At 39.6% G+C, this 14,029-nt stretch overlaps 1 protein-coding gene across 3 annotated transcripts in view; it reads left to right on the top strand.

The window, feature by feature from the left end:
- Nucleotides 1-14,029, top strand: part of RAD51B (RAD51 paralog B) — a 610,539-nt gene that overhangs the window by 622 nt on the left and 595,888 nt on the right. For all 3 annotated transcript variants that reach the window (XM_040226222.1, XM_040226223.1, XM_040226220.1), the window contains exons 2-4: nt 2,772-2,882; nt 6,716-6,829; nt 10,930-11,046. In XM_040226222.1, the coding sequence (XP_040082156.1) occupies nt 2,772-2,882; nt 6,716-6,829; nt 10,930-11,046 (342 nt within the window). The remainder of the gene's footprint in view (nt 1-2,771; nt 2,883-6,715; nt 6,830-10,929; nt 11,047-14,029) is intronic.

Genomic DNA, 14,029 nt, shown 5'->3' with positions numbered 1-14,029 from the left:
GCTATTATTGTTAGTTCACAGTTTTCTATCGTAAGGATTTTTCTTTTCTTGATAAGAAGAGGATTCACTTTCCAGGATCGAACTTCTTCCCTCACACCCTTGTGCACATGCACTCGCACATATACGCAGAGCATGGATTTAACGTAGAAGAAACAAACGTTCGAGCCATAACAACGTGTTAATAAGATTATAGAACAAATGAGTACACCGTGTGATGAGAACATTGGAGAGAAAGAGAGGAAGCAGGAAGTCTTTGTGGAGGAAAATCAGGGAGGCAGGATGGCCCTTATGTAACCTATCAATGTTATGGCTGGAAGGCAGGTCACCTGAGGTCGCAAATGCTGGTTTTGCTGAATGAATTGATAGTAACTGTTAGCACTACTAGCCAGGCACCATCCACATCCTCTAACCTTCACTACATTCCTGCAAAGTAGATATTTACACAATGTCTGTTTTTCAGATGAGGAAAGTGAGGTACTGGGAGGCAAGTGATTTTACCAGAAAGGTCATAATCTGGGCCTTGCAATCTGATATATGAATGAGAGGAAAGTGAGGGACCAATCTACCAAGAGGCTTTAGGCCTCATAAGAAATGTGGAGTTTCTCCTGTGGGCTCATGGTTCCATGGGCAGTTTGAAAGGATGGGAGGGACAGGATTGGAGCACATTTTTAGGAGGCTACCTCTGACACGATTGTGACTTGTGGGTCAGTTTGGTGCTTATTCCTCTGTGCTTCCGTCTGAGTATGTGTGTTCTTGTTGCTATCATGTCCAACTCTTTGTCACCCTATGGACTGTAGCTGCCCAGGGGGATTCTCCAGGCAAGAATACTGGAGTGAGTTGCCACAGCACATTTAAATTCCTATGACAGTACTTGCTGCAGGACTAATTATTTGTATATATATTATTTTTCATCTTTTACTGTGAGTTTCCAAAGGGGAGAAATATACTAAAGTGATTCTTGTGCCACAGCACTCAGCAGAATGTGTGCTTAAGAAGCATCTGTGGAAGGAACAAAAGATTTATTTTTTTGTGGGTTGGGTGGTGGGTGTGCAGGGCAGAGAGTGACTAGAAGCAGTATGAGTAGTCTAGGCAAGTGATGTGTGTGTGTGCGCTCGGTCGTGTTTGACTCTTTGTGACCCCATGGACTATAGCCCACCAGGCTCTTCTGTCCATGGGATTTCCCAGGCAAGAATACTGGAGTGGGTTGCCATTTCCTTCTTCAGGGGATCTTCCCTATCCAGGGATCAAACCTGCGTCTCTTGCATTGGCAGGTGGATTCTTTTATCCCTGAGCCACCAGAGAAGCCCTGTTCTCCTTTTTGGGTTGAATTTATTAGTCAAAGTGATGTCATTGCCCAGAGGTACCTGGTATGTGAAACCCTGGGCAATGATTCAGCAGATGTCACTTGGTAAACTTTCTATTGGAGACACAAAACCCAACACTGACAAATTCCCTTTGAGTGAAATAAGGATTTATTTTGTGATTGTGGGAGGGATGTGTGTGTGTGAGAGAGAAAGATGAGGGAGAGAGAAAAAGTGTTAATCTGATTAGAAATTTGGGCCATGGTATTGGAAATAAATATCTACATTCTCAGTGAATAGTTTAGTTCCCAAATGTGACTCTTTTTCTGATCATTTTATTGTTTTATCTTCTGGAACAATGAAGAGTCCCTGTTTCTGCTTTATCCAGAGGATATTCTGCCATCTGAGTATAATATAGCTTCTCCTTTGCTTGTGTTATTAAGAGAATCACAGTGATTTTGTTCTAACTCTCTGAAGGCACATATTTCGTGAGCCTCATTTACTCCTCACAGGGTTCAACAGCAAGAGTGAAATTTAATTGCATGTGGGAATGTGAGCAGCTACTATAATAAAGAACAATTTCAGTTTGTAAATAACACCTGAAATAACAAAATCTCAGTTGATTCAGAATGTTTGTTCTGACTCCTAAAAGAGAGAGGTTCAGTATGATTATGGACTTGTAGAAAAGTGTACTGACTAAGGGATAGGCCTCAGAGTCAGACTTTCTGGGTTCAAATTCTGGATCTACCATTTACTTTTTTTGGTAACAGTGGAATGGCTAACTTTTCCAGACTTTGATTTTCTCATATGTAAAAATGAGATCCATCATCAACCTTTCTTATAGGGCTGTTGAGAAGCTTAAATGTGGCAATTGATATAAAGCTTTGAAACAGTGCCTGATACGTAGAAGGTGGTCAATAAATTTATTATTGTTTCAGTGTAATGAAAGCAGACTTTCTGGGAGTGCTCTTTGGAAATATTTGTATTAATTACACATCCAAATAAAGTTTATGAACTGAAAATCTTAAGAAAGAAAGAAAAGAAAGTGAAGTCGCTCAGTCGTGTCCAACTCTTTGCGACCCCTTGGACTGTAGTCTATCAGGCTTCTCTGTCCATGGGATTCTCCAGGCAAGAATACTGGAGTGGGTTACCATTTCCTTCTCCAGGGGATCTTCCCAACCCAGGGATCGAACCCAGGTCTCACTCATTGGAGGCAAACGCTGGTATTATATTTGTGTAATAAGTTTTTAAAGAATTTTTGTGAAATGAAGATTCTTACATTGTTTCTTTCCATGTTTAACAAACAGTAGTCTCCCCTATTTAATGTATTTATAGCCTTTTATCAGTAATATTTTAAATACCATACATTTCATTTTATATATGGAGAGGCTTGAAAAATGTTTTATTTTGTAGAGTGTTGTGGATAGCCTATCTGCTACTGCTTATGCTATTTCCCAATGTTTTTTCAAGGTTCTTTTTCTTGCTGCATCTGGAGGCATGGGCAGCAAGAAACTAAGACGAGTGGGTTTATCACAAGAGCTGTGTGACCGTCTGAACAGACATCAGATCGTTACCTGTCAGGTACAATTTGTTTAATTTTTCTCAGTGAGAAACCTTAAGTGCAAATTAATCTTAAGTGACCTAAATAACTCTTTTCTTAAAAAAATTTTGCTTCAAGTTTTAGAAAACATGTTTATTTTAATTGGAGAATAATTGCTTGAAAATACTGTTGTGGTTTCTGCCATACATCAACATGAATCAGCCATAGATATCCCCTCCTTCTTGAAGCTCCCTCCCAGTAACTCTTAATTGCATCTGAAATATGAACATTTAGGTTTATAAAAAAAAGATAAATGATGGTTCTTGCTAATTTCAAAATAACAAACCACTTACCTTGTATTTCCAAATGTGATTTCATTTCAAGAGTTTTGCATTTTAGTTAGGGTTGGGTTGGGAGAATGCTCATGGCAGAAGGTAAATACACCTGGCCATTTATTAAGGATTCTAGAGAAGTTTTGTCTTTGTAAAAGAAATTCTGTAGTTACATGAGAAATACGACTCAAATGAGGAGACAATATTCAAAATGGATAATACTCTTGAAAGCAAGAAAAATTTTTAGGGTTATTTTTCTATCAGTGGAGTGAGAAAAATATATAAAGTGGATGTTGTATATTTAAGCACAAAAGTAAAGCAAATCCCTTTTAGGAGGTTAAATTAGATTTAACATTTTTTACATTAGGATTTAATCCTTGATAAGATGGACTTTTAGAGAATGCTGGAATTTCTTTTTTTTTCTCAATTGCTTTGTGTGTTAATGATATCTTTGCTTTCTCTGTTACACATTGGATAACCTTTGTGTTCATAATTTGAAAAACTCTTAAAAATATGATATTTAACATTTCAGTCCATAGTTGGTTTTATTCTTATTCAATTATTAAATACTTCCTCTGAATGATCTTATACCTTAGGATGAAACTGATTTCATTTCTGGGTGTCTGTTTGTGTCCAGACTTTTGGGCACAGGGGCACTGGTCATATCCACTTGGGCTGATTTCTGCTGCTTTGTATTTTTACTTGGTGTGTCCTCTGATATATACTAAGTTGGATAATTAGAAGATAAGATTATGTCATATCTTTTAGTTAAGGAGTATTTAGGAGGAAAATACTATAAGAAACATACAAACTGATCTACAATAAATTATGCTTTTATTTGTATATCAGTCAGTCAGTCAGTTCAGTTGCTCAGTCGTGTCCGACTCTTGGCGACCCCATGAATCGCAGCACGCCAGGCCTCCCTGTCCATCACCAACTCCCAGAGTTCACTCAGACTCACGTCCATCGAGTCAGTGATGCCATCCAGCCATCTCATCCTCTGTCGTCCCCTTCTCCTCCTACCCCCAATCCCTCCTAGCATCAGAGTCTTTTCCAATGAGTCAACTCTTCGCATGAGGTGGCCAAAGTACTGGAGTTTCAGCTTTAGCATCATTCCTTCCAAAGAAATCCAGGATTGATCTCCTTCAGAATGGACTGGTTGGATCTCCTTGCAGTCCAAGGGACTCTCAAGAGTCTTCAACACCACAGTCCAAAAGCATCAATTCTTCAGCGCTCAGCTTTCTTCACAGTCCAACTCTCACATCCATACATGACCACTGGAAAAACCATAGCCTTGACTAGACAGACCTTTGTTGGCAAAGTGATGTCTCTGCTTTTGAATATGCTATCTAGGTTGGTCATAACTTTTCTTCCAAGGAGTAAGCGTCTTTTAATTTCATGGCTGCAGTCACCATCTGCAGTGATTTTGGAGCCCAAAAAAAGAAAGTCTGACACTGTTTCCACTGTTTCCCCATCTATTTCCCATGAAGTGATGGGACTGGATGCCATGATCTTCGTTTTCTGAATGCTGAGCTTTAAGCCAACTTTTTCACTCTCCTCTTTCACTTTCATCAAGAGGCTTTTTAGTTCCTCTTCACTTTCTGCCATAAGGGTGGTATCATCTGCATATCTGAGGTTATTGATATTTCTCCCGGCAATCTTGATTCAAGCTTGTGCTTCTTCCAGCCCAGTGTGTCTCATGATGTACTCTGCATATAAGTTAAATAAGCAGGGTGACAATATACAGCCTTGACGTACTCCTTTTCCTATTTGGAACCAGTCTGTTGTTCCCATGTCCAGTTCTAACTGTTGCTTCCTGACCTGCATATAGGTTTCTCAAGAGGCAGGTTAGGTGGTCTGGTATTCCCATCTCTTTGAGAGTTTTCCACAGTTTATTGTGATCCACATAGTCAAAGGCTGTGACATAGTCAATAAAGCAGAAATAGATGTTTTTCTGGAACTCTCTTGCTTTTTGATGATCCAGCAGATGTTGGCAATTTGATCTCTGGTTCCTCTGCCTTTTCTAAAACCAGCTTGAACATCAGGAAGTTCACGGTTCACGTATTGCTGAAGCCTGGCTTCGAGAATTTTGAGCATTACTTTACTAGTGTGTGAGATGAGTGCAATTGTGCGGTAGTTTGAGCATTCTTTGGCATTGCCTTTCTTTGGGATTGGAATGAAAACTGAGCTTTTCCAGTCCTGTGGCCACTGCTGAGTTTTCCAAATTTGCTGGCATATTGAGTGCAGCACTTTGACAGCATCATCTTTCAGGATTTGAAACAGCTCAACTGGAATGCCATCACCTCCACTAGCTTTGTTCATAGTGATGCTTTCTAAGGCCCACTTGACTTCACATTCCAAGGTGTCTGGCTCTAGATGAGTGATCACACCATCGTGATTATCCGGGTCGTGAAGATCTTTTTTGTACAGTTCTTCGTGTATTCTTGCCACCTCTTCTTAATATCTTTTGCTTCTGTTAGGTCCAGACCATTTCTGTCCTTTATCGAGCCCGTCTTTGCATGAAATGTTCCCTTGATATCTCTAATTTTCTTGAAGAGATCTCTAGTTTTTCCCATTCTGTTGTTTTCCTCTATTTCTTTGCATTGATCGCTGAGGAAGGCTTTCTTATCTCTTCTTACTATTCTTTGGAACTCTGCATTCACATGCTTATATCTTTCTTTTTTTCCTTTAATTTTTTCTTCTCTTCTTTTCACAGCTATTTGTAAGGCCTCCTCAGACAGCCATTTTGCTTTTTTGCATTTATTTTCCATGGGGATGGTCTTGATCCCCGTCTCCTGTACAATGTCACGAACCTCCATCCATAGTTCATCAGGCACTCTATCTATCAGATCTAGTCCCTTAAATCTATTTCTCACTTCCATTGTATAACCATGAGGGACTTGATTTAGGTCATACCTGAATGGTCTAGTGGTTTTCCCTACTTTCTTCAATTTAAGTCTGATTTTGGCAGTAGGAGTTCATGATCTGAGCCACAGTCAGCTCCTGGTCTTGTTTTTGTTGACTGTATAAAGCTTCTCCATCTTTGGCTGCAAAGAATATAATCAATGTGATTTTGGTGTTGACCATCTGGTGATGTCCATGTGTAGAGTCTTCTCTTGTGTTGTTGGAAGAGGATGTTTGCTATGACCAGTGCATTTTCTTGGCAAAACTCTATTAATCTTTGCCCTGCTTCATTCCACATTCCAAGGCCAAATTTGCCTGTTACTCCAGGTGTTTCTTGACTTCCTACTTTTGCATTCCAGTCCCCTATAATGAAAAGGACATCTTTTTTGGGTGTTAGTTCTAAAAGGTCTTGTAGATCTTCATAGAACCATTCAACTTCAGTTTCTTCAGCGTTACTGGTTGGGGCATAGACTTGGATTACTGTGATACTGAATGGTTTGCCTTAGAAACGAACAGAGATCACTGTGTCATTTTTGAGATTACATTTACACATGGACAGTGTCAATTGAAAACTTCCTTTTAATTCCAGTATCTTTGTTATACATGTATATTTAAAATAGTCTCTTTATGTTTTTTAGGACTTTCTATGTCTTTCCCCCCTGGAGCTTATGAAGATGACTGGCCTTAGTTATCAAGGTGTCCGTGAACTTCTGTGTGTGGTTAGCAGGGCCTGTGCACCACAGATGCAAACGGTATATATGTATTTTAGAGTTATGGTTTGGTTATGATTTTTATTTTGAAAAGCTTCTGTATTCTCTTTAAAATCTTTTAGGGGATAAGGTAAAAGCAAAAATAGAGGCGAACATCTCAAAAATACCAACCCTCACAATGTAAGAGTTAGTTCTCTAATGGGAATAAATTTATGTTGTTTATAAGCTCATGGGAGACAGTTACGGGAATGAGAGGTAACAGGAATTTTTTTTCTCTATAGCTGGCAGTGTTATTTCAAAAGGTCATCTTTCTCTTTTACTTGTTTGGGAAGGATTTGTGAACCAATATACTCTTAATTTTAGAATGTCCCTATCTCTATAATACTAACTTTTACCATCATCATTTACTCTACATCTCAGAGTATTCATATTGGACTTACACTGACTTATTGATTGAATGAATAATATTTTAAAACTTATCCTCACTCCTGAGAGGAGTTCAAGCCTTTTGAAATAAGCCCAAATCAAGTTGTACTATTATTTCATACTTTCTATGTCATGCCTTTAGCTTTTCAAAATGTAGGTTTAGTGCATGGTAGAAAATGTCTTATTTTCTCCATGTAAGAGTAACCTGAAAGTCTGTCCAGTGTTTTGCAAATGTATTTATTTGTGTGGGTTGTAAACTACTTACCATGTTATGTTGAAATCTGGTAACTGCTGAGCAATAAAAGAGGATCCAACTCTGGAGGAGGAACGAAGGAATATTAGTGTCATTTGAAACTTTGAAAACAATGAACAGATTGAGTATTTTCTTTTGTTCAGGTTTTGCTTGTGATCTAAGGAAAATACTTTAAAGGCAGAATCATCCGAAGGTGACTAAGAATTGGAATTAGAGATGGACACTAGTCTTAGCTTTGTCATGGGTTTCAACAAAGATAAGTAGCTTTGAACAGCTCACTTTGTTTTATGGGAGAAGTTAAAGAGTTAAAATCATATGGGATGATTTCATTAGGAGGTTCAAATTTCACTGTTTTGAAAGTTGTAAAGCACCAAGAGAACCTTTTAATTTGACATCTGGGATTCGATATGTATTGCATATTCCTAGTCAGATAATCACGCAGGAGATGATGGCTAGGAAATTCACCTTCAGTCTCCATGTCCTTCACCAGTTTCACTGCCATTCCAATTGTCAATTCAAGGAGCCATCTTTCTCCTTTGTTGTACATTTACTTTCGTAACAGTCATTCTTTAGAGTCCTGCCTTAAATATTGGATTAGCCTTAGTTCATTCCCTCACAAAGATTTTTTGTTTTGTTAATTTATTTATTCAGCCATTTATTCCTTCAACAAATATTTATTGAGTGCCAGCCATGGATATGTCGGGTACTGGAGATACTGTAGTGAAGATGATTGATAAAGTTTTCTGCCCTTCTGTAGCTTACAGTCTAGTGGGAACTGCTGCTGCTGCTAAGTCACTTCAGTCGTGTCCGACTCTGTGCGACCCCGTAGATGGCAGCCCACCAGGCTTCCCCGTCCCTGGGATTCTCCAGGCAAGAGCATTGGAGTGGGTTGCCATTTCCTTCTCCAATGCAAGAAAGTGAAAAGTGAAAGTGAAGTCGCTTAGTCGTGTCCGACTCTTAGCGACCCCATGGACTGCAGCCCACCAGGCTCCTCTGTCCATGGGATTTTCCAGGCAAGAGTCCTGGAGTGGGGTGCCATTGCCTTCTCTGCTAGTGGGAACAGTCGGACATTAAAAAAACAATTGTATAAATGATTGATTAATTGTAGTAATGGTAAGCCCTATCAGAGAAAAGTACAAAGAGCTTAGAAACTGAAAGGGACATTGCTTAGAGTAGGGGTCAGCAAGGGCTCCCTCACAGAAGCAACACTTCAGCTGAAACCTGATGGATGAACAGGAGAGAGACAGCCAAAGGGACTGGGAAGGGAGGGGAGCAGGGAAGGGCTTGCAAGCAGTGGGAGTGGGAAATGCAGAGACCCTGTGATGAGCAGGAGAACGGTGCTTATATGGTAAGAAGGTCAGGCCGGTCTGAGTGAACATAGCGAGGAAGAGAGGGGCAAGAGATGAAGCTGGAGAAGCAAGCAGAGTCAGATCATTGGGACCTGCAGGCCTGTTAAGGATTTTGGACTTTGTTCTGAGAGCAATGATAAGTCATCAAAGGGAGTAATCTAGTATGTGTTTTTAAAAAACTCAGTCTTTAAACATAGACAAGTGATTGAAAAGGAACAAGGAAATATTTGTGGACTAGTTAGGTTTCTGTGACCATACTCCAGACAGATTGTGACATGGACTGTTAGTGTGGTGTTAATGTCAACGGTATAATGTCAGTTACCATGAGCGATACGTAGGAGGTAGCATGAATAGGATTTGGTGATGATTTGTCTGTGGGTGGTGGTGAGGTACAGGAAAGGGTCAGAGATGATTCCTTGATTTTGCTCTAAGAGACTGGATGGTACCATTTCCTGAGATAAGGGATATTGGAAGAGGATCAGGTTTGAGGGAGGCAGATCATGGATTTGTTAGTACTTGTTGAATTTAGGCACTTAGGAAACACTGAATGAATATGTGAAGTAGGCAGTTAAATATGTGGACCTAAGCTTGAAGGATAGCGTGCATTGGGGAGTCATCAGAATGAAAATGGTAGTCAAAATCATGAAGATGGACGGGAGATTGCCTAGAAAGTATGCACAGTAAGAAAGTGAGTGTGCCCGAGGCCGGGTCCCGAGTCAGTCAGCATTTAAAGATCAGATCAGACAACGATGGATCTGAGAAGCAGCCACCGAAGAAGAAAACTGGTGGAGTTGCTGATAAAACTTTTTGGCCAACCCTGTATTAATATGTTGGTCTCCTGTGTCCTCAATAGAGGCAGAAGAGCTTGGATTTGAGACCTAGGTTTATTAAATTGTAAGCTGTAAGTGGGTAGAAAGTATGTCTATTTGGTTTACTACTGTATTCCCAGAGCTTATCATATTATATAGCATGCACTAGGCAATTAATTTGTATTTGTTGAATGAATGAGTGAATGAATAATTACGATTCTGTGGTTTGACCTCAGTTTATTTGGGTAATTTAATACTAGTAATTTTTAATGTTAGAGATTATTTACACATTGCTGATAAGTATGTAATTATGTCAACCACTTCTGCAAAGACTTTTTTTCCAACTAAGGTGACATCACAGGTCCAAGGATTTGATATGGCTTTCTTTTGAACCTGCTTTCAAGCGGTTCTTCACATACCAAGCTCGGTTTGAAATGGTAGCTTGATCGTGTCACTCCTTGTTGCTCTCAGCCTACATGCCACACTTCAGCAAGATTCATCTGATGCAGCCTCTGCTCATTTCTCCAGCCTTTTCGTTTGCCATGCCATCTCACGACCATGCTCCATCTTTCAGCCATTCTAAATCACCTCTTTCTTTTTTGCAATTTCCCCTAGTTTCTATTTCTTATTTCTTGCTCCTTGACCTCTCTTCCTACATTCTTGTCTCTTTGGCAGGAACATGCACATTTCCTTTGCCCATCTCATAGCCTTTTCAGGTTTTAGCTCAGACATCCAGATCTTCCCTTGATCACAAAATTCAGATCAGGTGATTGGACCTGGACAAATCCACTTGCCAGTCTCCACTTGCCCTGTCACAGTAGCTTGTGATTAACTGTGTTGTAATTGCCTGCTTTCTAGTTTCATGGTCTCTAGTTGGCTATAAGTCCTGTGAGGGTAGGGGCTCTGTCTTTTATATCACAGCCTTCAAATTTAGCACAGTCCATGTGAAGTGAAAGTTGGTCAGTCATGTCTGACTCTTTGTGACCCCACGGACTATACACTCCGTGGAATTCTCCAGGCCAGAATATTGGCGTGGGTAGCCTTTCCCTTCCCCAGGGGAACTTCCCAACCCAGGGATCAAACCCAGGTCTCCCACATTGCAGGTGGATTCTTGACCAGCTGAGCCACCAGGGAAGCCCAGCACAGTCCATGGGCACAGAGTAAATAGTTGTAGAATAAATAAGTAATAGAAGGGAAAAAAAAAACATGAATTGGGTTCTAGCTGCTAAAATTTGAATTTGGAGTTGGCTTATGCTTTTGAATAAATACGGAGGTTGAAAAGAGCTTAACGCTTTCTCTGATCAGGCTTCGGAGATAAGGACACGGCGGTGTGCTGCTCACTCACCAGCCTTTTTGTCTACAACCCTGTCTGCTGTGGATGAAGCCCTGCATGGTGGGGTAGCTTGTGGATCCCTCACAGAGGTAAAGAAGACACTTTCCAAACCTTCCAACATTGACCTAGAACCTTCAGAACCAGGGGAAAAAGTATAACTAAGATATATAAATTAGTTCATGACTGTCAATCTAAATTGTAAGTACCTCAAGGGCAGGGTTCTCCACTCAGTCCCTGGTGGTACTAGTGTACTATACCAAAAGGAAGATGTTCTGAAAATCTTTGCTGACTGACTGAAATCTACTTGGGTGGTTGTTTCTCTGAATTAGAAATTGAATATTATGAAATAATAGGAAACAATTTGGGGGGAATTAGAACAGGATCCCTGCTTAGTGTATTAGGAAGGAAAATTTGAAATTTTATTTATGTGCAGGTAAATTTTAGTATTATGCTGAAATGAGCTATTTTTACTCCCTATTAAAGATAAAATTGGTTCTAGGAAGTCATCAGTTGTGTTAGTTATTTATTGTTACATCACAAATTACCCACAAACTAAGTGGCTTCCACGACCGTAAATACTGATTTCTGTTTCTTTGGGACTGGCTTAGCTTGGAGATACTGCCGAGGGGTGCGAGGGGGCAGGTTGGTGCTGGTTGTTGGCAGGAGGTCATGATTCTCCCCTGGAGAGCTCCCTGCAGGCTGCCTGAATCTCCTCGTGGCGTGATGTCTGACTCCCCTGGGCAAGATGGAAATGGCCATTCCTTTGATTTAGCTTTGTAAGTTACACACCATCATTTCTGCCACTTTCTTCTCTTTAGATGCAGGTCATTAAGTCCAGTCCATGTTCAAGTAAAGGCAAATTAAGCTCTACCTTTTGAATGGAGTGTCCAGAATTTGAGGATATTTTAAAACAACAACAGGTTTTTTTTTCTCCCTGAAAACTGCATTGATATGTTCATTGGTCCTGATGTGGTGACTCCATAGGCTGTGTTTACCAGTGCAGTCCTGAGGGCCTCCTTGCCTGAGAGTTCTAGGGGCATAGATGTGTGAAACAAACTTTTAACAAGAGTAGATGCTTAAAGCATTGTGATAGGCATAAATTTAACTGTAGATATTTTTCTTTGAAGATATAGAACCTGTTTTAGATAATAAGCCCTGTTTTATTTCCTGACTTCCAAGAAAGACTTAAAAATGTATGTTCTATGCCTAGTAAATGAACCAGTGAGAGAATTAATCTTAAAAAGAAATTAGAATCTGCTGTTGCAGTGCACTGCCACCAGATGGTGCCAGAATCCTATCTTCCATAATCCTTGCACTCTCGTTAGATCTTTCTTGAAATAGGTCTATGAAAAAAAAGTTTTATAAAAATTGTGAGCCAGAGTTGTAAACTTACTTATTTAGATAGCAAAAAACTGAACTTCAAGATGATTAACCAACAAATACTTTTTCATGTTTTAAGTTTTGGAGTAGTTTTCAATACTTTTTCACATCAGTCAGTTTTAGTCACTCAATCGTGTCCGACTCTTTGTGACCCCGTGGACTGCAGCACGCCAGGCTTCCCTGTCCATCACCAGCTCCCAGAGCTTGCTCAAACTCATGTCCATTGAGTCAGTGATGCCATCCAACCATCTCACCCTCTGTTGTCCCCTTCTCCTCCTGCCTTCAACCTTTCCCAGCATCAGGGTCTTTTCCAGTGAGTCAGTTCTTCGCCAGCAGGTGGCCAAAGTATTGGAGTTTCAACTTCAGCATCAGTCCTTCCAATGAATATTCAAGACTGATTTCCTTTACGATTGACTGGTTGGATCTCCTTGCTGTCCACGGGACTCTCAAGAGTCTTCTCCAGCATCACAGTTCAAAAGCATCAGTTCTTCGGTGCTCAGCTTTCTTTATAGTCCACCTCTCACATCCGTACGTGACTACTGGAAAAACCATAGCTTTGACTAGACGGACCTTTGTCAACTTTTTCATGTAGCTTTTATCAATTCTTTTCAAATTCAAGAGGTAGTTACAAGCCCTGAGATGTTTTTTCATGATCTGATAGGATGGCATGGAATATAAATGCCCTGATTGCTTATTAGTGGCAAGTTCTTTACTTTCTGTTTCAGCCACAGGTAGCCTCTGCAATCTTTTTTGGGACTTTTCAGCTGATTACAGAGATTGTTTACCTTTATTAAAAAACAAAAATTTAATATATATCTTCCATGTACAAGATTAAATACTTCCTGCATGTGTAAATTATAAACATTTATGAGCCTGTGACCCCAATACAAACCCCAGAACAATAGCAATATCATTGAAATCAGCTTTGGGCCCTGATCCTATCTTTGGCTTTCTGTTGGGAGGTAGCTTCCATCCGGAATTTCTGCCATTCTTGTAGTTTTTTAAAATTGAAGTATAGTTGAATACTTCAATTATTTATGATATAGTTGAATTAGTTATGATATAGTTGAATATCATAAGAATTGACTTACAATATTATATCAATATTAGTGTCAGGTGTACAGCCCAGTGATTCTACCATTTCTATGCTTTTTTCCCCCAGTGGTTACTTATACCTGTAGTTTTTTTTAATCACCCATGTACATAGGAAATGTAGCATTTTATTTACTTTTGCTCTTTGAGCTCTGTTACATCATATATTGATGATTAAATCATAGCATATCTCTTCTATGAATTGCTTTTTCTACTTAATATTATTTTGTAAGATTTATCCATGTTGTTTCAGGTAGCCAGAGAATAATTCACTTTCATTGCTATATCATACTCCATTTTGAAAAATATGGCCTTTTTTTTTTTTTAAATCCCTTTTTCTGTGAATGAACATTTGGGATGTTTCCAGTTTGCTGCTAATATAAATAAGTCCTATGAAAAGTGTGGTACATGTCTCCCGGATCACACGTACAAGTATTTCTCTATAGCAGGGATTGGCAAACTACTTCCTAGTGGTCAAATCTTGCTAGCTGCCTGTTTTTTGTAAATAAAGTTTTATTGTCACACAGCTTTGTTCATTTGTTTACATTTTGTCTGTGGCTTTGTTTGAGATACAAGACAGAGTTGAGGTACTTGTGACAG

The sequence above is a fragment of the Oryx dammah genome, unplaced genomic scaffold (genome assembly GCF_014754425.2).
Source record: "Oryx dammah isolate SB20612 unplaced genomic scaffold, SCBI_Odam_1.1 HiC_scaffold_26, whole genome shotgun sequence".
Lineage (NCBI taxonomy): Eukaryota > Metazoa > Chordata > Mammalia > Artiodactyla > Bovidae > Oryx > Oryx dammah.
The sequence above is the reverse complement of the archived record's forward strand: the minus strand, read 5'-3'. Positions and strand labels throughout refer to the sequence as shown.